The sequence below is a fragment of the Rhinolophus ferrumequinum genome, chromosome 9 (genome assembly GCF_004115265.2).
Source record: "Rhinolophus ferrumequinum isolate MPI-CBG mRhiFer1 chromosome 9, mRhiFer1_v1.p, whole genome shotgun sequence".
Classification (NCBI taxonomy): domain Eukaryota; kingdom Metazoa; phylum Chordata; class Mammalia; order Chiroptera; family Rhinolophidae; genus Rhinolophus; species Rhinolophus ferrumequinum.
The window spans coordinates 33,147,629-33,173,562 of NC_046292.1; the positions used below are offsets into that span (position 1 = coordinate 33,147,629).

A 25,934-nucleotide genomic window follows, 5' to 3' on the forward strand; every position below is an offset into this window, starting at 1 on the left:
ATGGGGATAAAAATGCTGCCTCCAACCTGCCACATTAGAATTGCCAAGATCAAAGTGCTCCACGCAGCATAAAACAGAGCACAAAAAAGTCCTCCTTAATTAGAACACGATGAATTTTGAAATAAAGTTTGGAGGAATCAGAAATATATAATGTGTGCGTTTTGTTCTTTAGTTGACAGCAGGAAAATTGACACGTTTCTCAGAGCAAGGACTGGTTCAGGAGCCACCCATGACTTCTTAGAGGCCTGAGATAGCTGCTGGAGCTGGGATTAGGGTAACTGGGAGGCTGCCCTCTTTTTTGAGCTAGAGGTGGGGGAGAACAGGGGGCATAAGAAGAGCTGCAGCACATCTTACCAACCAGCCGACCTCACAGGATTGTTGGAAGGACTGAGATAATCCATGTAAAGGGCTTAGCACAGTGCCTGGCGCATGGTAAGCCCCAGTAATAAATGTGAGCAGTTATTGTTAATGGGTATATATTGTGAAGCCAGCTCTGAACTCACAGAACCTCCTTGCGTGGAACACATATTCTTTGAGACTTTACTGCTGTCTACCTGTTATATATAATATATGAAGCCCTAAGTGTTTCATGGTGGGTACCAAGGTCTGGCAAGATTTGCATCCCCCTGTTCAACCCTCCTTGTCTTTTCTGAGACAGCACCGGTCAGTTTGCCTCTTGTTGTAATTATTCATGTGTGTCTCGCTTGGTGAACTGTGAGCTCCTCCAGGACAAGGGCTGAACCTTTCCATCTGGGCCCAGGAACCAGCACACTGAGCTTGGCCCTGCTTCAAGGACTCGGCACTTAGTGTTCTCACTACCTGGTATTTTTCCTCAACTCAAGTTATCAGCTGTCACTGCTGCAGAGATGGCTCTTCTGGTCCATTAAGTTATCACCTCCATTCCCCATTCTATCACTTTTCTAAAAAAAATTTTTCACAGCACTACCAGTATTTGAAATTCTTATTGGTTTATTAATTTGTCTTCTTCACAAGCATATAAGCTCCATGAGATCAGGGGTCTTATTTGTCCAGTTCATTGCTGTATCCCCGTTTCCTTTAACTGTGCTTGGCACACAATAGGTGCCCGATGAATATTAATGAATGCTGAATCAGTGCTACATCAAGTGACTGGGGAAGTGGGCATCTGTACCTCTTCTCCAAGACTGGACAAAAAGGTCAGTACTGTGGAGACTGCAAAAAACAGAACATGTGGCTCCTGATTCTAAACTGGTTGAAGACAGAAGTAGCAGCATAAGCATCCTGAGAACAAGACAAGGCAAACACTGACCAGGTACTGGCTGTGAGGCATGGAAGCAGAGGCCCGAGGTACAGGCTCTGGCTGCAACGGAGCTGGAGAGCAGGGATCATCCTACTTACCTTCCTATGTCAGCCTCGAATATGGCCGTGGCGGTCAGTCCACCAAGCTAACGCCAGCGGATTGGTGAAATACAGAGACTTTGTGTATAACCTGGTATCTTGGTTTGCAAATATTCCTACTCAATAAGTTCTTGATCTATGTGTGTTAAGAGATTCTCTTAAATTCAGAGTATTTAAATATAGGCACACACACGAGATAATGTTTTGGCTAAAATCCATGCCATTTATTTATTCAACAAACAACTGAGTATCTTCTATGTTTCAGGCCGTGTCCTTGGCACTAGGAATGGAGATAAACCCTGGCCCTCAAGGAGCTCACAGTCTAGTGGGGAGAAAAGGTACATAAATCAGTAAGTAAATATAGAGTATGCAAAGGGGACCACTATGGGAGGGAGGCAAAGGACAGAGGAACCTGATTCTGTGGATAATGTCCACAGGAAAGGAAGACCTGGTTAATGGGCATTTTTTGTGAAGAACTCATAAGGCAATGGTTCTCCAAGTGTAGCAGGTGAATTACCAACATCTGAATCACGTGGAGCACGTATGAAAATGCAGATGCCCAGCAGTTTCTGCAAACATTATGATTCAGCAGGCTGGGGTTTGGGACTTGGGCACCTGCATTTTTAAGTGCTAAAGGTAATTCTACTGCAGCTTCAAGTTTGAGAACCTGTGAGATAAGGTTTGATCTTTCAGTTGAAATGAAGAGTGATCTGGACATCTGTAATGCTAACTTGTATTGGTCTTTAATGAGAGGCAGGGGAAGTAGAGAAGAGGAAGGGAGTTGACATTCAGTAAGCACTCCTGTAGATTATATATAAGTTAATTCTCACAATAATCCTATGAGGTAGACATTATTATTATCCCCATTTTACAGATGAAGAAACAGAATTGGAGTTTAATTTGTTCAGTATTATAGAAATAATGAATCGCAACACTGACATCTGAACCCAGACTCATTTATCTAAAGCCTGTCCACTTTCTATATAACACCAGCTTGTACCAGGGGACAGATTTACTGATTAATGTTACAATTTTCATTCAGTTCTTTGCCAGATCTTGCTTGGTAAATATATTAACAGCCAGATGATGCTTTGATCACAACCAATGCAACTGTCCATGGGTACATCTTTCTTTGGCAAGTGGGGATTTAGGGCAAAGCTGGGAGGAATAATCGAATGAGCAGCCAGTGCTTATTTCTTTTCCCATCATTTTCTCACCCTCTGGTGGAGGTCTTATGAAAATGTACTATGGCTAAGAACTGGGTCCATCTGGAGGGAAAAGCAAACATAACTGGGTACCCACAAAAACAACTTCACCTGGTGCTAAAGATTCCTAGGACTCAAGATATCCAGACTCAAGTTTTTCAAAAAATGAACCGTCAGGAAAGGCATGTCCAGAATTTGCATTAGGAAACAACTCAACCTTTAGAGAAATTGTGAAAGGCTAGCAGCTTTTCCAGGTTAAACAAACACTGTTGGTCTTTTTCTATACAGACTCAGAAGCACAACAAAATAGACACAGCTCAGAAAGTAATTGGGAAGTCCAATTCCATTTGAAGAGCCTCGGGACAGGCCCGACTGTAACGAAGAAAACACACACAATCTCAAGTACTGGTTACACTTCCACTCACCATATTCAGTGTCATACAACCAGATGTCAGGCAGGAGCAGCAGACAAAGTGAAGCATGTTAGAGCAAGACAAGGAAAGGCAGCTGATGACAGTTAATGGGGGTGGGGCCTCAGGTTACGAAGTCTTGGTGTGTAACCACCACCCTTTTCTGTTACTGAGCTAGGAGCCATAACAGTGATACTACAAACCAAATGTGAGTTTCCAGTGGTGGAGAGCTCGTTTCTTATTTTTTGTTTCAAGAAACTACCGAGTCCAGAGATGAGTTTTGATTAAATCAGTCCACAGTACTGACAGTATGGACAGCACATAGCTTAGACTTCACTGTTTAATGTAACAAAGATAGTAAGCCAGACTTAATTTTATTGCTATTTTTTCTCCACACCCAATCTGGAAACATTTACTTCCACCCACTTTTTCATATAATACTGGCACAGCTTAGAGTTGCTTTATAAAAAAGCAAAACACAAAAACATGCATTATCTGGATCGATCTTCTCCTTATAAAAAAGTTGCTTTATTCACATTGATTCACCCCCTCCGAATACACAGCTTCTGAAAGGCAGTTAAGAGCAGCAGGTACTATACCTATGTGTTTAACTATACCTGGAATCTACTGACACTTCACCTTGGTGACCCTAAAGGCAACTCTGGGGGCATCTAGATGAAGTCTTAATCCTGATGGCGATATCTGGTTGTCTGAACAGATATGTGGGTGATGCCTTTGGCCAACCAATTGGCACATGGGAAGAGTATGTAAAGCCCACATCTAACTATAGCAGGTCTTCAAGATTATTATCAGTCACTGATTATTATCAGTCACTTTATAAAGTTGAGGAACTCATCGTTTGGGAGCTGTGCAGTCAAAATAGCCAGAATGCAAATGCACTTGTAACATAATGTTACACTGTGTAAAATCAAGTTAGCCATCCTGCAGATCCTTGGCTGCTCTGGTTATGACCTCAAACACTTAAAAAGGAGAACTCAGGTAAGCTGAGGAGTAATTATCAGAATGTTTAGGTACTTTGTTTCTGGATATCAAGAATAGGGCTCACCTCCATGATTACTTCTTGTATAAACAACACAGGGCTCATTACTGATGCTGAGCTCCTGAGAGTTCCAGGGGGTGGGTGAGCTCTAGACTCCAGGGCTGAGCAGGCTCTGTAAGGAGCCAGCTCTTACAGCCCTAAATCTTATCCTGGTCCTGGACAAATTTCAGTTCCGCTCCAAGTCCACTTTGCTCCAATTCAGCGATGACAGACATATATTTGAACTCATTTGGTCTGAAGTTAAAGGTTTCTACTAATCCATAGGTCTCCTTCCGATCAGTGGCATAGAAGAGCTGAACTTGGTTGGCAATGCACTGTGCCTCAGCAACATTCTGCAAGGTAAAGAAAACAGTGAGGTCCCTCCCTGCACAGGACCACAGAGCTCTGTGTTTGAGTCAGGTAGGGGCCCTCACCCGGGAATCACTGCTTCAGAAAGCTTCCCTGACTCCCAAGTCTTAGGTGCCCCTTATCTGTATACCCAAATTACCCCATACTTACCTCTATCACAGTATTTATCATACTGTATTATATTTGTCCTTTTTTTCCTTTTTCTTTTTTGTCTGGCTTCCCTAGTATGAATTCCTCGAAGTATGTGCTTGTTTTACATCCCTGCACACAGTGACATCTAGTGAATGTTTGCTGAATAAATTAATGCATATTTTCAAAATTTCCCTCTTCATTCAGTTCTTTTATAACTGTTAAGTATTTCAAGGGGGTGGAAAAGAGCAATAGTTACCCAGCTACAAGAACTACTTTGTGAGTACTAACTTCTCGACTAACCAGACATACTCGAATAAAACCTGTTTCTGACCAGCTCAGTCAGAAAACTAGTGCCAAAGCCAGCTGTCATAATTTTCCAATCTGTCCACAAATTCTGATACTCCTCCCTTTGATAGAGCCAGTTTCCCTTTCCTTGAGTGTAGGCTGTACTTACTGACTTGCTTCTAACAAATGGACTATGGTGGAAAGACATAGCTTCTGTCTTGCTATCTCTCTTGAATCACTTGCTCTGGGAAAAAAGTCAGTTGCCACTTCAGAAGGACATTCAAGTAGCCCTCCAGAGGAACATTCGAGTAGCAAAGAAATGAGGCCTCCTGCCCACAGCCAAGCAAGTGGGGTCAGAGAGGATCCTCAAGCCCAATCAACCTTCAGACGATTGTTGTCCTAGGCAACATCTTGACAGCAACTTCATGAGACTGAGGCAGAACCACCCAGCTATGCTGCTCCTGAATTCCTGACCCACAGAAATTGTGAGGTAATAAATGTTTGTTGTTTTAAGCCACTGAGTTTTGGAATAATTTGCTATGCAGCCATTTACAACTAATCTACCAGCAAAGCCCTGGGGAAGAGAAGGGGCCACCTTCTCTAGAGCGCAGAGGCAGGGAAATGGTGACCAGACTACTCTATGTTACAGAGGTGGGGTCAGGACACAGGCTACATACACTCTTGAAACCTTACAAAAGAATTACTTCAAACAACTCTTACTTTTGCTTCCTATATATTCTCCAGTTTTAGCTAGTCAGAGGCGCTTAGTTCATTATCAGTGTGTTCACATGGCCAAAACGCAACCCCAAAAGATCATGGAAAATTCCCACTAAAACTGACTGTTATAAGTGTGCTATATCTAGCTACAGAATGATGAAGGTGGGTTTATAAATACCCTAGGCCGCTTTATCTCCATTCCCTCCTGTGGGGCTTTCAGGTCATTTTCTCACAAGTAGGCACTAATCTCTGAGACTGGCTCTTCAATCAAAAGCCTTTTTCCAAAACACTGGCTATTTCAAATTAATAGAATTTCAGAGCTAGAAGGGGCCTCAGAGATCACCCAGTCCTCATTTAATAAGCCAGAAAAGCAAAGCAGAGGAGATCTAGGGCTGGGCCCAAGATCATGTGGCAGAGCCAGGACCAGACCTCTGCACTCCCAGGCTGGTCCTCCTTCCGCTTCACCCTAATACTGTTTCTGGTGGGGTAAGGTAATTAAGATTGATCGAGGTCAATAACTCTACTTCATCAATTTCACCTTTCTTATACTCAAACATACCTCGAGAGCAAACCGTTTTTGAAGCAAGTGCATTGCCATAATCTTGGAGGCATAATAATGGAGGCAGGTACCACCATTCTCTGAGCCCCTTAACTTTAGGGCCTTTGACAATCAACTTTTCTTTGAGGGTTAGGATAGTGGAGGTCGGGTAATCTCAGCTGCGTTCACTTGAGAATAAGGCTGTTCCAACTGCAGAGTCCTAGGGGCTCTGTGGAGGTACCTCAGGTCCCTTCATTTCTGTTTCATCTGTTATATCCTGGGGTTTTACATAATAAGATTCTGTTTGGATAAAGAGTTCAAAGACCACTAATATGGTGGGTAGGGAGCTATGTGCATCTGTCTTTTAGCAAGGGTTATAGAAAGGAACCCCCTTCTTATTCACCCCCTGCCATTTGTTTTCTTAACTCTCAACATAAAGCAGTAGTTGCCTCCCTTTTTAAGACCCATGAAGATAAACGTATTAACACCACGTGTTGCTCAATAAAGAGATATATTAACAAGCCTGATTTCTCCTTCTGTTTCAGTCTTCATAGCTATGGTCAAGTTACCAAGTCCTGCCCATTTTACTCCCGATATATTTCTGGGGTCATTCTGTCTCCTCCATTCCTACTACCACTGCTCTAGTTCCAGTCTTCACTAACTCTTGCCCAGACTATTGAAGCTATCTTCTAAATGATGACACTGACCAGGCTAGTACTAAAAAGTATTTAGGAAATAATTAAGGTTAATGGTCTTGAAATCCTACTCTTTATGGGTCACTCACTGTTCAAAACCCTGTAATGACTCCTTTGTGCCTTCAGGATAAAGCCAAACCTCTAAACACAAGCCACTAAACCTCCTTTTTTATATACCAGTGATCCCAAACTGGTTGTAATACGCCAAGTCATTTTATGCCTCCTAGCATTTACTTATGGTATTTGCTCTGTCTGGAACATTCCCCACCTCATTCCACCTTTGTTTACCTGGCTAAACTTGGCTTATCTTTGAAGGTTCAGCCCAGTTGTCTTCTTCTTCCTTTTGGGCCAGGGAACCCCACTCCCCAAAATGCTGTGCATGTCTCCATCCTAGCACAGACTGCATTTCAATGAAATCATCTATTGACACAGATATGGAACCATATAAGGTTTTTAAAATATTCTACTTAAACTTGCAGCATTTAAAGTTATTTAGGTAAGAAGAAACCTCTACTAGTTTCCATGTATTTCTATTCATTCACTTTACCGTATTTGGAAATACTATGTCTAAAGTACAAACTCATGCGTGAGTATGCAGATCATATATTCATATTATATTTTTAGGTTTCCCATCTCTGAATCACGTACCTCTACAATAACTTCTAACATGTCTAGTTCTGTACAGCAGCTCCTCGAATAACATCATTTTGTTCAGTGTTGATTCATTATAATGTTAAATGTTGATGAGATGTTGTAAGACCTCAACTGTTCTTTGGATCATTAGTCTATGGTAAAACTGGTTTTGTTATCCATGGTTTTGCCATAGTCCCAAGAACCTATCAACAACGTTAAGTGAGGATTTACTATACTACACTGGCGACTCATAGTCAAATTGATTTATACAAGGAAGATATATGTTTCTGCTATACTGATGAATGTTATAAGGTCAGGAAGCAAATTTCAATGATGAGGGGAACTGTGTAGCAGTCTGACACCAGTAGAGTGAGGTGGTAAAAATGCCAAAGCAGAAAGGGCCTCTCTGATTGCTCGAGTCCACTTTCAATGTGGTTAGAGGCTGTGCTTTGCTGAAGATGTCTTCAAAGTACAATCTCTATGTCACTCACTCCTGTGGTCTTAAATCTTAAACCATGTCATTATTGGTAACTATTAGGTTGGTGTAAAAGTAATTGTGGTTTTTGCAATTATTTTTAACCTTTAAACTGCAATTATTTTAGCACCAACCTAATACATCCCCTCTAAATCTCAATTTGAAATATCTATACTTCGTCTATTTATCTTTGAAGCTCACCCCCAACTTCAAAAATCCTTTAACTCCACTAGGACTTCTAATTCTTACGGTTTGTAACCTCCTGTATGTTTTCACTTCCCTCTTTATCCAGCTTGCATTCCATGGTCAATAATTAATCACTCCTTTGCATTCATCTTTAACTTCCTGGTTCCTATCTTACTTCATCATACCATTTGGCGAAATCATAACCCTAGTTAAATCCAATTCTCAGCCCTCTCTTCTGTGCCTGTACCCGCACAGCCATTCTGGCTTCCATTTTCCTAGACCATGGGTTGGCATATACTTTCTGCAAAGAGACAGTGAATATTTCAGGCTCTTTGTTGCAACTGCTCAACTCTGTTGTAGAGCTAAAGCAGCCATAGATAATATGTAAACGATAATCATGGCTGTGTTCCTATAAAACTTTATTTACAGACACAGAAATTTGAATTTCACATACTTTTTTTTTTTAAAATTTCATATACTTTTCACAGGTCACGAAATATTCTTCTACTTTAGGGTCTCCCTCCCCCCTAATCATTTAAAGATGTAGGACCCAGTCTTAACTCATGGGCCTCCTAAAAACAGACTGCGGATTGGATTTGGCCCACAGGCTGTAGTGTGCTGACTCCTGTCCTAGACAACAATTTCACACTTCCTCTTTTGCACTCCAATGTCCAAAACCCATTCTCTCATCCTCACTCTCAGCTAATGACCTTTCTTTCTTTTCACTAAGCAATCTAGAGAGAACAACTACAGGCCACTACCATCTCGATCCATTTAACTGTATTTGTGTCCTTATATCCTGGCTTATCACCTGTTATATTTCTGGCAAAGATTAACCCCTCATTCCCAGACTTACCCACTCAAAAATACCACTTCAACAATTCTCCCTTATTCTCCACATTATCAATATTTCCCCTCTACTGGATCTTTACATCAGCATACAAATATAATGTTATTTCTCCCATATTTAAAACAAGACAAAAAAGTCTTTTTCCCACTTGTCCCCTTCCAGCTGATGCCCCATTCTCTCCTTCCCTTCACAGAAACACCCCTTGAAAGACTTGTTTATGCTTACTCTTTCTAATTTCTCTTCCCATTCTCTCTTAAATGCACTCCAATCATGCTTTTATCCTACTGCTCCTTTGAGACTTCCCTTATAATGTCCCCCACGACTTCCATGTTGTGAAATGTAGTAAATTCTCAATCCTCAGCTCATTTTCCCTACCAGCAAGTGAGATTTGAGCACTTCCTATTCTTTGAAATATTTTATCTTAGCTCCCAGGGCATTCTACCATCTTTGTTTTCCTCGCACCTCACTGATTTGTTCCTTTTAAATCTTCTTGCTGATGCTTCCTCATCTCCACAGGGTTCAGTTCTTAGACCTCTTCTCTTTTCTATCTTCATTTCTTTCATTAGTGATTTCATTCAGTCTCACAGCTTTGAATAACAATCTGTATGCTGACAACTCCCATCTTTCTATCTCCAGCCTGGCCCTCTCCTCTGAACTCCAGGCTCATACATCTAACTGCCTACTACTTGGATAACTAACAGGCATCTCAGATTTAATGTGGCCACAACTGAGCTCCCGATCTTCCTTCCAAACCTTTTCCTCCTGCAATCTTAGCTATCTCAGTTAATGGCAACCCCATTCCTTTGGATAGAATTCTTGGGTTAATTTCCAGTTGAGTGTGATGGGTAGAAGGAAAAATAGGAGAAATGGGGCTGAACAGTTTCAGGAATAACAGACAGGGAAGCAGAGTCCCAACTGTGTCCAAGACTTGGGACTTACTGCTACTGTGAGACATTAGCCAAGTACCAACAGTTTTTCCTTCCCTGTATGCAGCTGGTAAAAGAGAGAGGAAAAATAAATGGGTGTTGTAATACAGAATCTCAGAGAAAAGAGGCATGAAAGTGGCCAATATCTTGAGGACATCCTGAACTTAAACTTCACCAGATAAATGAGACTGAAATGAGCAAGGCCTAGACAAAGATTGTACAGTAATCATAAAACTGCTCCTGGCTCTGGATATGCAGAGAGAACAAACACAATGGATATTATTACCTATGGGCATATGGTTGATGTTTTATCCTAGGAAATGGGAAAAGAAGCAAGGGAAATCACTGTGTATGAGGAATGTTGTACATGTGAACAGTCTGGAGGAAGACAAAAGGTTAAGAACTCTTCTAGACTTTGAAGCCACCTACACTTACGAAATCACTTACTGTCCACAATCTCTTACCTGAAACCCCTAGAGCTACATGTTTTGGAGTCAGAATTTTTTGATTTTATAAAGGTAATAGGTGCAGATTGTGTTTTCAGAGCATGTGGACTTCAAAATTGTGAATAAGTGACTAAGGATCTGTATTAACTTCAATTTGGAGCTTGAGCAAGACAAAATTACTGTCAACTTAAGTAAGAAACAAATACATGTAAATCTCTGGAATTTTACCTCTCATGAGCTCTGGCTGAAGAATAACACCTTCGGGGCTACCAGGTAAATTCAAAGAGGTAAAAGTTGATCCTTACCAGAAATGTGGAGTCCATTTCTGCTGTCATCAGCACTATACCCTTTTCTTCCTTTAGTTCAGGGTAATGATACAAAATCAGCTGGCTGGCTGCAGCTTCCCCTCGGGTCTGTAAGGAGGAACACTTATCAAGGCTCAAGGTACCACCACAACAAAACTGCAATTTCAGGGCAACAGAGAATCTGGAGGAAATTCTGGCTCTTATCATCCCCTTGGGTGGCTAGCGAGTCGGAGGACTGCTATGTGGGGGGATGGTCAGGTCTGCCACGGCACAGTGAAAGTGACAGTTTGCACAGTGTTATTTGTGTCTTCAATTGAAAAAGGTTTGGCTCTTTTCCCAGAAAATGTTTACAGTAGGCAGTGAATCCTTCATCATGGCCATATATTTAAAAACAAAATAGCACAAGCAGCTACCAAATCAAGTTCTAAAGAAAGCAATATGCCTGTGTAATTGCCACTTTTATGGACTAGTGCATTTCACAGTTGAAATCTACTTCCCTTGGCTGGCTCTGAAGACTGAGCTCTTTTAAGCTGTAGCAAACAGCTGGAGAGTTTGCACATGGGCCAGATTTGTAATGTGCAGTTTTAAAATACGATCTGGGTGGGAGGTACGGGGAAAAGAAGAATGAGAACATCCTAACTTCATGAAGAATGGACAGGGCAGTGATTACCAGACCTCAATTCAGACTAGGGAGACAGGCTGGGTTCAAAGCTAAAGCCCTCATATAGTGTAGGAGGAAACAACTACACTTGTACATTCAAACAAGATCGCTGGGTTACATCTCTAAAATATCAGCAAGTCTTTTTAATCCTCAATTCCTGACTATTACTAGGATACTCTTAATAGTTCAGCCTCTAAGTTCTCCTGAACATACTTCTACTACACTGATCATTTTTATCATAATTATGTTTTTGGACAGTTTTCTTAAACTTGTATGTGAGTTTCACGAGGGCAGGGACTTTGTCTTATAGGTAGGTATCTACGTCCTAGCATAGTTTTCAACATAACAGCATAATGGTTAAATTTATAGACTTTGGAGTCAATCAAACCCAGCTCCACCACTTACTAGCAGTGCGAACTAACTTCTCGGAGACCACTTTCTTCTCTGTAAATACAAATAGTAGTAGTAACTATCTCATAGGATATTAATGAGGACCAAATGACTATATATATATATATATATATATATATATATATATATAAAAAACATCTGGCATATAGTATATCAAATGTTGGTTATTATAGCATGTGCCCCATAAATGATTGTTAGATGAATTACAAAATAACAAAGTGAAAGCTGCTCCCTCACTCTGTTTTGTATTCCCTTTATTCCAACTTCAAAGCCATTATTATACATGCTTGTTTTTGCCAGATTTGGCCTCCAAATATAGAATGTCAATCTTAGTTATGATCTGATGTAAAATACTTTTATTTTAAAAGCTTCAAATGCTTTGGATCTAATATTTGGGATTAAAAGAAAAAGGAACGAGGGAAGCAAACAAAACAGTATCTGCACAATGGAAACTATCCATCTAGCACCTTGAGAAGTGCTGAGTCGATTAATAAAAAGCATGTAAGACATGGAGCCTCCCTTAAAGTTAAAAAGATAACTCTTATAACTCACTCATGTCTGTTAAGTGAGGCATATGCAGTACATGTTATAGAAGTCTGGGGAAGAGACAGGAAAGAGCCCAAAGTAGTCAGAGAACATATTTGGGGGTCTTTTCCAATTTCTAGGAATTGAATAGGGCCTAGAAAGCTAGCCCAACATACCGCTGACAATTCACCAACGCCACAACAAATACTGCTGAGAGTTAGTAGATATTCTGTGTCCTCAAGCCTCAGCAAGGGCTCATAGTCCCACAGAGGGCTAGGCCTCTTTCCTCTAGGGGATGAAGCCACCTACCTGAATATTTATAAGTGCAGTGAAGTGGAGTTCAGTACCTGACCATTGTCCTACAAAGAACTCATAGCCTTCCCTTCTTGGTAGTGCACACAGAAACTGTGGGAAACAAGTACACAAGGAGGTAGATGAATAAATAAAATCATTGGCTTTATGTCCAACCACCTGCACCATTTACTCCATTTCTTCAATGTTTGGTTTAAAACATTTTTTAAAATCATGAAATTCATACATGATAATATAAGAAACATACTTCCCAACCCACCAGAGAAAGAAAGCATTAAATATCCAATTGAAGCCCTTCTGTAACCCATTCCAATTCCATTCCAGAGTAATATCTATCCTACATTTGTTGTCTGTCATTCCCTTTCAGGTTTTTATACTTTTAAATGTGCATGTGTATATCCATAAACAAGAAACAGTACTGTTGGCATGTTTTAAAATGTAAATTTTACCAAACTATATGTATACTTTTGCAACTGGCTTATTTTCATTTCACATTATACTTCTGAGATTTATCGATGTTGATAAATATAACTTTAATTCATTAATTTTCACGGTTACATGCAATTCTCTAGGAAATTTACCACAATTTATCTATTCTTCTATTGATGAACATTTGGGACTTTTTCAATTTTTAAACCTCCTAATGTTGCTGAATTAACTTTTGTTCCAATTATTGTAATCACTTTGTACTTTATCATCTGAGGCTGATACTGAAGCTCTAAATACCAAGAAACGATTACTGTTATGCTCTAGATGTTTAGAATTGGGGATGAGTGGTGAAGAGAATGATGCTAGAACATAACAAAGTACAATCAGTCCAATATGCATTAGTCATGGAATTGTCTCCTTATTGCCAACCACTCAGGCTCAGTTTTAACTATTAGATCAGATAACCTCAGTGTCTTATTTAATAGCTGGCCCTTTGTTAGGGAAAAAATTTTTTTTAGAGCTTTATTGAGGTATACTTGAAATATAATAAGTTACATATAGTTAAAGTGTACCATTAGATGTTTTGATATATGTATACTGTGAAACCATTTCCACAATCAACATAATGCACATCTTCTGCAAAAGTTTCTCCAAAAAGTCCCTTTGTAATTCATACATCCCTCTCCCCAACTGTCCCTAAGTAACCACTGATTTGGTTGCTGTCACTACTGGTCAGTCTGCATTTTCTAGAATTTTGTATAAATGGAAACAAAGAATCTGTACCTCCTTTTGGTTTGGCTTCTTTCACTAAGCATAACTGTTTCGTGATCTATCCATGTTGTTGCATGTATCGATAGTTCATTCCTTTTTACTGCTATTATTCCACTGTACATGTGTACACACACACATTTTTTATTCATTCATCTGTGGTAGATTTGGATATTTTTAGTATTTGGTTATTACAAATAAAACTGCTATCATCACTTGTGTACAAGCTATATGGACATATGCTTTCAGTTCTCCTGGGAAAATATCTAGGAGTAGGATGGCTAGGTAGTATAGGTATTATGCTTAACTTTTAAAAAATAAATTGCCAGACTGTTTTCTAAAGTGGTTGGACCATTTTACATTCTTACCAGCAGTATATGAGAGTTCCAATTACTCCATATCCTCACCAAAACTTGGTATGGTCAGTCTTTATTTTAGTCATGCTAGTGGTATCTCACTGTGGTTTTAATTTGCATTCCCATTATGACTAATGATATTGACCATTTTTTCAGGTGCTTATCTGCCATTCCACTCAGGATAATGGTAAGGTGAATTGTCTGAATCTTTTGTCTATTTTTCAACTGGGTTGCCTATCCTCTTATTATTAAATTGTAAGAGTTTTTAATATATTCTAGATACAAGACATTTGTCAATATATGTCTTGCAAATATTTTCTCCCAGTCTGTGGCTTATCTTGTCATTTTTATAAGAAGGTCTTTTGAAAAGTAGAAAATTTTATTTTTTATTGTGGTAAAATATACATTATATAAAAGTTACCATTTTAACTATTTTTAAGTATATAACTCAGTGGCATTAAGTATATTCACAATGTTGTGCAACAACCATCACCACCATTTATCTCCACAACTTTTTTCATCTCCCCAAATTGAAACTCCATATTCATTAAACCATAACTCCCTACCTTTCTTCCCCAGTCCCTGGCAACCACCATTCTACTTTCTGTCTATAAATTTGATTACACTAAATATCTCCTATACAGAGGGTGCCAAAAAAATGTATACACATTTTAAGAAAGGAAAAAACTGTATTAAAATTACGCTGATGGTAACCACTTTGAGCATCTCTTGTAATTGCAGAAGTCAAACGTGACTTGTAATCATCTTTTTGTTATCAGTATATATTGAGTATTACAATTTTAATACAATTTTTTCCTTTCTTAAAATGTATATACATTTTTTGGGCACCTTCTGTATATGTGGAATCATATAGTATTTGTCCTTTGTGATGGTCTTATCTCACTTAGCATAATGTCTTCAAAGCTCATCAATGTTGTTGCATGTGTCAGAATTTCCCTTCTTGTTAAGGCTGAATATTCTATTTTATATAAACACATGCACACACACATCCATCACATTTTGTTTATCCATTTACCTATCAATGGACACTTGGGTTGCTTCCACCTTTTGGCTATTGTGACTAATGCTATATGAACGTGCATATATAAACAGAAAACTTTAATTCTGATGAAATCTAATTTATTGACTTTTTCCTTTTAACAGTTTGTGATTTTGTGATATACTTAAAAAATCTTTGCCAAACCCTAGATCACTAAGATTCAATCTAAGATTATTTTTTCTAGAAGTTAACATTCACATCTATGATCTATTTTGAGTTAATTTTTGGATACAGTGTGAAGGAAGAGTAGAGGTTCATTATTTTCACATATGGATATCCAATTTCTTACACCATTTGTTAAAAGATTATCCTTTCCCCATTTAACTACCTTGGCCTATTTGCTGAAAAAGAACTGACGATACATATGCTGGTCTATTTTTGGATTTCCTACTCTGCTCCATTCATCTATATGTCTATCTTTACGCCAATACTGTCTTCATTAATGTAGCTTTACAATAAGTCTTAAAATTAGGTAACGTAAGTCCTCTACGTTCTTTTTCAAAATTGTTTTGTTATTCTGTGTCCTTTGAATCTCCAAATAAATTTTTCAAATCAGATTGTTAACTTCTTTTTAAAAAAAGTCTATTATGATTTTGACTGGAATTATATTCTAGAGATCAATTTGGGTAGCACTGAAAAGAATATGGAGTATTCCAATCCATGAACACAGTATATCTCTCCATTTACTTAGATAATGTTTTTTATTTTCTCTCAGCAATGTTTGGAAGATTTTTTTGAGAATCCTAGAAATTATTACCAACACCAAGTCAGCTGGTCCACAGCACCTATTCCCTTTCCCTTAGGTCTTCTGGTAGCTCACTGCTTCAGCAATAATCTCATAACTCCACTTAGGCACATATTTAATATAATCAGGATAGCATGGCCAAAACTGAAAACTGCCAGTAAAACAGACACTTAAGGTCTGAGGTGTTACATCCAACATTTACATAGAGTGATAGATTAAGATCCAGATCAGAAAGGGCTGAGATGAATCTAAAAAGCCAGAGACTTATTGGGCCAAACTCACATGACTTAATAAGACTGAAAATCTCATTTATCAATACAATCAACATATGAGCAATTCTGTTAAATTAACAGAGCACTATAACATGAGATGTATAGAGCATGAAGAGATTGGGTTAGATAACAACTGTGTTTGGCAACATTCATAAGCAATCTTCATATAGTCACCAGAAACTTACTGTTGGACAGGACTGAGCTCGGTTCCAGATCAAATCAAATTTCTCTTCCTGTAGGTTAGAAGAGAATAAAATTCACAAACAAGAAAACATGAAAGGCCACGATTACAGTTAAATTCACTAAAGACTAAACTCTAAAATACAACTAAAACAATCTCTTAAGTCCCATCATTTACAAATCTCTCTTATGACAGGGAGAGAAAACCAGATGGATGCTTTGCTGTTCAGTGTCAGAACTGTGTGTGAAGAGTATATATTCCAAATGCTCCAAACTCTCCACGGGACTCTGCCAAGTGTCAGAGACCTAGGTCACTAAGTCTGTCTGAGGGAGGGCTAAAAAGGTCTGTTCAAACAATGAGCCAGTATTAAAGATCTAAGATATCATGAAAAGTGCAGATACTTTGGCTGTTGAACTTATGAAAGGCAAGGGTATATGAGGTCCGACAATTAAATTCACGAACTTATCCTAGAAAAAGTGCTACATACCTCTTTTCTGAATGTATATTCAGATATACATTGCTGAATATCACTACGATCACCTTCGAAGTACTCCCCTTGGGAAGCTACGCACTGATGCCAGCACCTAGTCTGTCCTTCAAAGCAATTCTGGAACTCTTTTTCTGGAATGGCCATCAGGGCTGTCATCGTATTACCCTTGATGTTCTGAATGTCATCAAAATGTCTTCCTTTCAATATTTCCTTTATCTTCAGGTAAAGAAAGAAGTCATTGGGGGCCAGATCAGGTGAGTATGGATGGTGTTCCAATATAGTTATTTGTTTAGTGGTTAAAAACTCCCTCACAGACAGTGCCATGTGAGCTGGTGCATTGTCATGATGCAAGAGCCATGAATTGTTGGCGAAAAGTTCAGGACATCTAACTTTTTCATACAGCCTTTTCAGCACTTCCAAATAATAAACTTCGTTAACTGTCCAGTTGGTACAAATTCATAATGAATAATCCCTCTGATATTAAAAAAGGTTAGCAACATCAATGCAGCAAGTTCATGAACTTAATTTTCTGACCTCATATATGTATAAGAGATAGGAAAAAAAATAGCAATACTCTCACAACAATCAAAAGGCCTAGCTTTATTGTTCCGTCTATAAGTTTTCCTCCTTAATCTTATACATGTAAGCTTAGTATATATTTATGTGCTTGATATAAACTTAACCTAAGCTACTTCCTCTTCAAGGAAAAAGAACAATTAAGTAACTAGCTGATAACTCAGTACATCAAATGTTTTCTTATGGTAGAAGTCAGCAGAAGGACATTAAACCAGAAGAAGCTAGTAGCACCTCTTCCCAGTTGCAGATCTGAATGCAGTGGCCACTGACTATCTCCAAGACAGCAATTTCAAGAAGTAAAAAAAAAAAAAAAAAACAAGAAAATACCACTTGCTAAGGGGAAATGCCAGAAAAAGAATGGGAGAAAGCTCCAAATCAGCTCAGGTACAGGTCACTTATGAACAAGACGGGAAGAAAGCTATGCTAGAGGCCCTCTGTTAAATTCCAATGGCTTGGAAAACACCACAAAGAAATAAAAGACTTGAAAATTGGAAGCTTGGAAATTGCTCAGCAACATGAACCTACACCATGCTCCCTTGTCAGAGACTTGACACAAAGAGACATTTCTAAACCAGAAAGAGGGAAAACAAGAGCCATAAATATACCATATGGAGCTTCCAATCTTTGGTGCTCAGGGCATAATAAAAACCCTAAGAGCTATAAATGCAAGTTCTCAAGAGGCAATAAACATAGGAAAAGTAAAGGCAACTGCCTGCTAAGGTTAGAGACCTGACCTTCGTGCTGTAACACTCTCATTTTCCCCTCCAAACTACTCACAGGAATAACTGCGTAGACTGTATCTTTTGCTGCAAAATACTGCTGCCAAATCTGTAGAAAAAGAGAGTATGTCTGTGACATGTGGGTAATCTTTTCAACTTGCGCCAAGAAACAGTGACAGCTTTCATTGCTCAGACTAATATGCTATTTGATAACAGCGAGGAAAACCCAATGTAATGCTTTTATTACTAGTACATGGTTACAAAAAAAGATTTAATACTACCTACTCTTCTAGATGATTAAACTGTAACTCTTAATAACAAATTATTGTCAGAGAGATGGATTCTACGACCTTGTTAATCATTTCTCTTGCGATGTGCCTTGTATGTAATAGACACGCTCTTTTTTTCTCTATCTTCTCTCTTCCCTCCCCAAACCAATACTCCTAGCCAACTGTGGGCCTTCTCAGGGAACAGAGTCTGGACCTAGGGTCTGGAGTCAGGTAGACTGGATGCAAATCATCTGCTTGCTATGCTACTTTGAGCAAATTACTGAAAAATCACTAAATAATATCAATATAACTATCAATGATATAGCAATAATATCAACTTCACAGGACTGCTGTGAAGACTGGATGAAATAATGTAGGTTTGTGCTTAGCACAACAGAGTTACAATGCAAACCACATAGCCAAGGTGCTCCGAGGGCAACAAAGAGGCCCTTAACCTAAGTTGGGAATGAGTGCCAGAGGAGAGAAGAGAACTCTTGAGGTGTATCTTAAAAAATGATCAGGAGTTAGCCAGGTGAACAGGGAGGCTGGGAAAATAAACAGGTAGGATAGAAGAGACACATTCTAAACAGAGAATGACAGCATTAGCAAAGGCACAGAAATAGGAGAAAAGCATCATAGCCAAGGTGACACTCGAATAAGCTGGTGTTGAAGAATGGGGTTACCCTGTTTGAGTTGCTCTGCTTTAACATTCCCATTAAAACAGGGGGGCCCCAACTGAAGATACTAGTCAAAGTGTGATCTAACCAACACAGAGCACAGAAGGACTATTACTTCCTAGGACTTGGAAAAATTACTCTTTCAAGCCTAAGGTTGCTTTGCTTTTTTTTCATGTCAAAACACTGTTTTCTCATTTTAAGGACATCATATCCTGCTTACTTTTATTTAATTTATAGTAATAGTTTATGAAACAACACTGAAATATGAGACTGTTAGATGTTTCCTAACATAGTTGACCTTGGTTACTCAAAATTATTTTAAGAAACACAAATTTGCACCTAAAATTATTGGTCTAAATGATATTTGCCATATGATCAGGACTCCTGGGCCTAGCTTCTCTTTCCCCTAAAGGACATGCTTGGTGTCCACTTTCCACTGGCACTTCCCAAAGGCAGGGAAGGTCTCCTTGAGATTTTGCTTAAGCCTCTATTAACAGAAGTTGGAACCCTGTGTTGTCCTTATTTTTGTGTCTGTCCTTCCACTAGATTAAAGCTCCTTGAGACTAGGAGATTCTCCATTTTATTTCCGTGTCCGGCACAGAGGCTGACATTAAAAGGTATTCAATAAAAGCTTGCTGAAATGAATGATAGCACCCAAAGGAAAACCACGGCAATTGGCATAACTTTCCCGAAGCGAGTATGATGCAGAGTCAAACAGACATGCGTTTGAGTCCTAGCTCTACCAGTGATTAAGTGACTTAATCTCTTTAAGTTAGTTTCCTCAGCCGTGAATTGGGAATAATACAACGTACTTTACAAAGTGCTTACGAGAATTTAAAGAAAGTGTATATGAAGCACTAGATATAGTACCTGACACATAGCATGCTGCTTTTATTATCATTTTGATTCTCTCAATATACCTAAAATATAATTCATGGAACTATAAGAAATACCAATGAACAGCTTATTAAAGTCTAACTAGAGAAAAGAATCACAGACACGAAAATTTCAATAGCTATGCAAATCAAAGTATATGGAATGACCAAACAGGCAGGAAAGATGAAGACTGCTTTGAAGGAAAGTGTCCAGGAAGCTTCCTGCAGAAGGTCCTATAATAATGGAAGACTATGAATGTCAAACAAAGGAATATGGGAAGTCACTGAACATTTGCGTTCAGGTTACTAAAATAATATTTATTTTTATTCATTTATTTCAAAATACAATTATAGCCACTTACTCTGCCAGGCACTTTTCTAAGTGCTTTACAACTATTAAGTCGTTTAATTCCCCAAATAACTCTAGGAGGTAAGTACTATTATCTCCACTTTACAGACAGGGAAACTAAGACCCAGAGAAGTTAACTAACTTATCAAAGTCATCCAGCTAGTAAGTGGCAGAGCTAGGACTTAAAACAGGCAGCTGAGATCTAGAGTCTGTGTTCTAAACAATACATTATGCTTCTCCATAATGAAAGCAGAACTTTAAGAGGACTCAACTGGTAAGGATATGCCAGGAGGAGTGGAAGTAGGAGAGATGAGAGCAGGGAAACCTATTTAGAAAAGTAGTACAGTAATCCTGATATAAAGTACTGCTGATTTTAAATAAGATGTGGACCACAGGAATGAAAAAGAAAGGGGAAATGAGAGTTGATGAGACACACAGGAGTGAGACCGAGAAAGACAAGTTTTCTTATGCCACTATTTTCATGTAATTCATCACTTTTGCTATCTATGACCACCTTTCATTTTGGCTAGAAAAAGGTGTCAGGAAATGTATGCTCCTTTCTACTTTCAGATTTGGTTCACAGAGCACACATTTTCATAAAGTATGCCAACCCATTTTCGTTCATTACCTGTTTTATTTCTTCAGCAGTTTTGTCTTTGACCATGTCGATGTTAAAGATTGAACTGAGAGTCTGAAAGAGAAAAATAAAGGCAGTTAACACGATAATTTAAAAAATGAAATAGCTTAACTCTATGTGTAAGCCTTGTGGGAAGGAGACCTTTCTAAAGTGAAGCAGATCTTCACTAAGTAGAAAACGAGTATGAGAAAATCTGCATGCTCAGAGAAGTGAGCCCCCAAACCCAGGCAGGTTTGCGCAGTTCTATTCCCAGGAGTATCTATAGGTACTTCCCAAATGCTTTACCTCCAAAGTGAGCACTGCAGCACTTTGCATCTGGTAAGAGGAGAAAGTTTGGTTACCTTTAATTTAACTGCTATTCTGCCAGGACTGCCTCTTTATTTGCAAAATAAATGACAAAGTAAACATGTTTTTATTTGATTTAAAAAAAGTTAATTCCAGGATGGCTAGTTAGCTCAGTTAGAGCACGGTGCTGATAACACCAAGGTTGCCAGTTCAATTCCCGCATGGGCCACCGTGAGCTGTACCCTCCTTAAAAAAAAAAAAAGAAAGAAAGAAAAAAAAATTGGGGCAGCCGGATGGCTCAGTTTGTTAGAGCTTGAGCTCTAAACAATAGGGTTGCCGGTTTGAGTCCCACATGGGCCAGTGAGCTGCACCCTCCACAACTAGATTGAAGACAATGAGCTGCCCCTGAGCTTCTGGAGGTGAAGCCAGATGGCTCAGGTGGTTAGAGCGTGAGCTCTCAACAACAGGGTTGCCCGTTCAATTCCCGCATGGGATGGTGGGCTGTGCTCCCTGCAACTAAAGCTTGAAAACAGCAACTGGACTTGGAGCTGAGCTGTGCCCTCTACAACTAGATTGAAGGACAACGACTTGGAACTGATGGGCCCTGGAGAAACACACTGTTCCCGATATTCCCAAATTAAAAAAAAAAAAAAATTAATTCCTACAGAAAGGAAGGGTATCACTATATTTCCTTTTTATTTCCTCTAGCACCCCCAGGTCACATCAAGGACACAAAAATTCATAGAAATACTTTTCATCTCCACTGTTAGTAAATCACAAAATCACTGAACCACAGTGAATATGTTCAAATTTGCAGCCTCTTGTTATGGATGTTCCATGTGGCTTCAGATTTGGATATTTAATTAGAAACCTACCTTGTCCTTAGTGAATCCTCTGCTCATCAGCTGTTTCCCCAAAGTGTCTGTCTGAAATACATGATAGACAGGATATTAATCTAAACTTTACCTAGTAGAAAAAGACCACCAAGCTAGGTCTGGTGTCCAATATCTCATTTAGTACTTTTGCACCTAAGAATTCACTTCTCTCCACTCCATATAGTAACTGCACACACTGTCCTAAGAGTTATTGTTGGTGAGACAACTTTTCTCTAAGCTTCTGAGATACAGAAATGAGAAAGGATTCCTTTGTTAGTAACCAGCATTTACTAACACTGAGAGTTCATTCTATATCTGCCACTATGGATATGAGGGACTCCTTCCCAGAAAGAGGGCTGCTTGGGTTTCCTGTGCTCTGCCTTTTGCTCTGTTCCACAGTGAGCCACAGAGGAGATGAGAAGTGGCTGCTGCTTATCTGTGACAGCATTTCTGATGGCAGGCATCCTCAGAAGAATACAGAGTTTTTTTTCTAGTACTCGGTCTTAATATTCCCTTACCAAGTTAGACTCTCCCTCAAAAAAAGGCCCAAAACAGCTGAAAGTGATTATTTTTCTCTGCTAGCCCACTATCTCTGATCAAGGCCCGTCAGGAAATCCTATTTTGAGTTGTTTCTGATAATGGGATGGGTTTTTCTGAGTCATCCACTCAGTTTCTCGGTTCAAGACCATGCCTTTCAGAGGGAAGGAGTGCTGAAGGAGGTGCTGGGATTCTGAAGCTGAACAACACTTTCTGCATAAAACCCTGCCTTTTGTTACTCGGTGCTTTAATGAATCCAAACCTTTCATAAATTATGCCCATAGAACTCGTACCTACAAAGTAGGCAAAAGCCTGGTGTAGAAAAACCTACTGGATACAGTCCGGTCTTTTGGTTCTAGCCCTATACAGTGGCCGCATCCTAATGTAGTCTTTCCTGCATATGTAAACTGTTCAAAACAGAGAGAATTGATTTCATTTTCTTACCACTCACCTTTAGGTATACTGTGAAAACAAAACAAACAAATCCCTCCATTTGCACAGCTGCCTTCACCTTTGAATCACTAAGACTAGTATATTCTTTTCCCACAGTGTCCCTCCAATCCGTTCTTCATTTCCATTTTAACTTACAGAAATTAAAAATCTCAGCTCCAAGTATAAGCTGATTGCATTTTATCTAATCTAAGATACCACTGATCTTAAGACGCACCATTATGTTATGTATCAGAAAATGATGCCAATTAAAGAATAATACAACACTTTCATATAAATTTTAAGACAATTTCAGAGATGTTAAAATGTGGGGAAAAAATGTGGATTTTAGAACCTGTGAAATAAGGTAACTAAAATTATAATTGCAACTATAATAAACACTGAATTTTTCAGAAATGCAACTATATAACTTGAGAGAAGACTGCACATTGTAGAATCTCATTAAGGTCACTGATGATAACACTGCTCAGGGTTTGGGAGTTTGTATAATTCCCAACACAACCCCCTGTACCAGTCAATATTTGCTACTTATGTATTCATGGTGATTTCACAGACAGGTGAAAGCATCTGATAACTGCATTAGTCTCACATAGTTGTGCCCAAGAACTTACATACTAAAACATATATTTTAGTAAAAAAATACGTTCCTTTATATTACAGTTGGGGTACTATGTTGTTTTTTTGCCCCAGAAACTATGTGTGTAGGTAGGTTATACTGTCTACATTTCATTTCAGGGTAAAAAATGGAGAATTTAAAAAAAAAAATTTATAATAGAAAGGGGACACTAGGTCTCATGTGATAGGAACCAATGACTCAAAGTAAAGGCTTTGGGAATGGAGCCATTAGACATCAGCCTTCCTCTATCTAGCTGGAAAAGAAAGACAGTTAGTAAATATTTACCTAAGAGTTGCCATAATTTAAATGAAATCTTTATTAATTGTATATCTTATTATGAAGTTGAATTTCTAAGTGTTTACAAAAAGAAGCGAAAAGCTTTCCCATATAATACAGAAAGTTTATAATAAAGTATTATTTCTAAGAGCAATTATTGACTTATGACCTCGACACTATAAATGTTTATTATAGGAAATTACATTTGTTAAAATGTTTGTAGTAGAGAGTTGTTTGTTTACATAACGTTGTAAACTAAGTTTGTCACAGGAGGTTGAATTAGCTCCCCAACCTTGTAGTGGTTAACCCATTGACTACTGCTCTTATTCTAATTAACTCAAGCAGTTGTTAAAGACTGAGTGGATTTTCTTAAAACTTAGAATAGCCAAAGCAAAAAATGTTATTCTCCGAGTAAAATAAACATCTCTCATTTTAAACCACAATGTAGAATCCCAGTTTTGCACGGTAACCACCCGATTTCAGACCCGCGCAGCGCACGCTGGGATTGCTCCACATTCTCTCTGGGTTCGGCCTCGCCCACTCCAATTTGTCCTGTGCATCATCTTAGATTAGCATTTTTTAAATCACACGTTGTAAAATCAATTTACTGGATTGTAGCCAAAGTTTTTTAAAAGATGGAAAAAATAATAAGAGTATATTGCATGTAGCAAAAGCACTGTTTTGTAAAAATTGTGTTTCAGTTATAATCACACACATATTTGTGTACTGAATTACAATGTAAAATATATTTCTTATCGTGGGTCATGGTCTAAGTTAGAAAAGCACTGCATTAGATTAATTTTGCTAGACACAGCTTTCAACATGCTTTTCCCCAGCTTTGACTCTTATTTGAGGATAACAATAGCTAGTAAGCACTGTTTTGCCCCCTCATCTCTAGCCCACTGCCGTGTGTGCCTTACCTTGCATCACCTGACTGTACCCGGGGGAGAAGCAACTACCCTTTCCAACCCTATCTCCACTATGACCACAGTAACTTGCCGGAAAGAGCAGGATACCATTTATGGGTGGAGACTGAGCTGAGTAGAGAGAGGTTATGTTACAGTTCATCTGCTGACCCGTCAATGAGCCACTCCCAGGATAAGGTTTGAGGGTGGGGTGTAGAGCACTGGTGAATCAACAACATAAAAAGGGATAGGTATTACCTTCTGTTCCACACATTTGATAAAGTCACCTTGCCTGGAGTGCCCCACTGGCTGCTTCCGAAACTCACTGCGCTTCTCTAGTCGGGACTCAAAAGCAGCTGGGTCAGACCTGATAAAGGTAAACCAAAAGTTAAACCACCTGGGCTTTTTCGGCTCTGGAAAGAACAAAGCATCATGTTCTACTTCCACAGAGAGGGGACACAGGTATTCACAGGCTGAAGGATTTATCTTCAGTTAGGTAGGCCTGAGCATAGGCCTACAAATCAAGAAAGTGGAAAAATACAAGTAAATCCAGTTACTCAACTACTATTAATCGTCAAGAGGCCTATGTAACATTTTTCTCTTGCAGGATATTCCCTAGGGTGACACAGAGCTTGGTCCCTCAGGTACTTATACTCTGGGTACTTGGAATTCAAATCCTCAAGATGGGAAGATGACTTTGAGCTCATATTGCTGTCACCACCTCAGGCAAGAATCCAATAGTATACCTACTAGGTGTCAAGATTTTACTTGAACCCATCTGGTTCCTGGACATCTTCTCCCCCCTCACCCGCACCCCCCACGTTGAACATCTGTTTATTCAGATGCAGGTGATTCAGAGGCTTCAGGTAGCCTATTCTGCAGGAAAAGATTTAGCACCTGAGTATCTCTCTGACCCTCTCTCCAAAGAACCTGCTCCTGCAAATGAACATCAGAACTTGTCCTTTCTGTCAAAATGGGGCTGGTCTTCAGGCCTAAAGTCCAGGTGGGACTGCCATCGTTAAGAATTCTTCAGGCTATGTAGCAGACGATGTGATATTTGGCTCTGTACACTTTGGAGAAGGCATTATAC

At 39.0% G+C, this 25,934-nt stretch overlaps 1 protein-coding gene across 1 annotated transcript in view; it reads right to left on the reverse strand.

Annotated features, from left to right (window-relative positions):
• Nucleotides 1-1,583: 1,583 nt before the first annotated feature.
• ATPAF1 (ATP synthase mitochondrial F1 complex assembly factor 1) overlaps nt 1,584-25,934 on the reverse strand; it is a 28,498-nt gene continuing 4,147 nt past the window's right edge. The window contains exons 2-9 of the mRNA XM_033114444.1: nt 25,103-25,211; nt 22,061-22,111; nt 20,892-20,954; nt 18,152-18,202; nt 16,313-16,360; nt 12,495-12,590; nt 10,589-10,696; nt 1,584-4,384 (exon numbers count right to left, since the gene is read on the reverse strand). Of these exons, the coding sequence (XP_032970335.1) occupies nt 4,190-4,384; nt 10,589-10,696; nt 12,495-12,590; nt 16,313-16,360; nt 18,152-18,202; nt 20,892-20,954; nt 22,061-22,111; nt 25,103-25,211 (721 nt within the window). The 3' untranslated portion in view covers nt 1,584-4,189. The remainder of the gene's footprint in view (nt 4,385-10,588; nt 10,697-12,494; nt 12,591-16,312; nt 16,361-18,151; nt 18,203-20,891; nt 20,955-22,060; nt 22,112-25,102; nt 25,212-25,934) is intronic.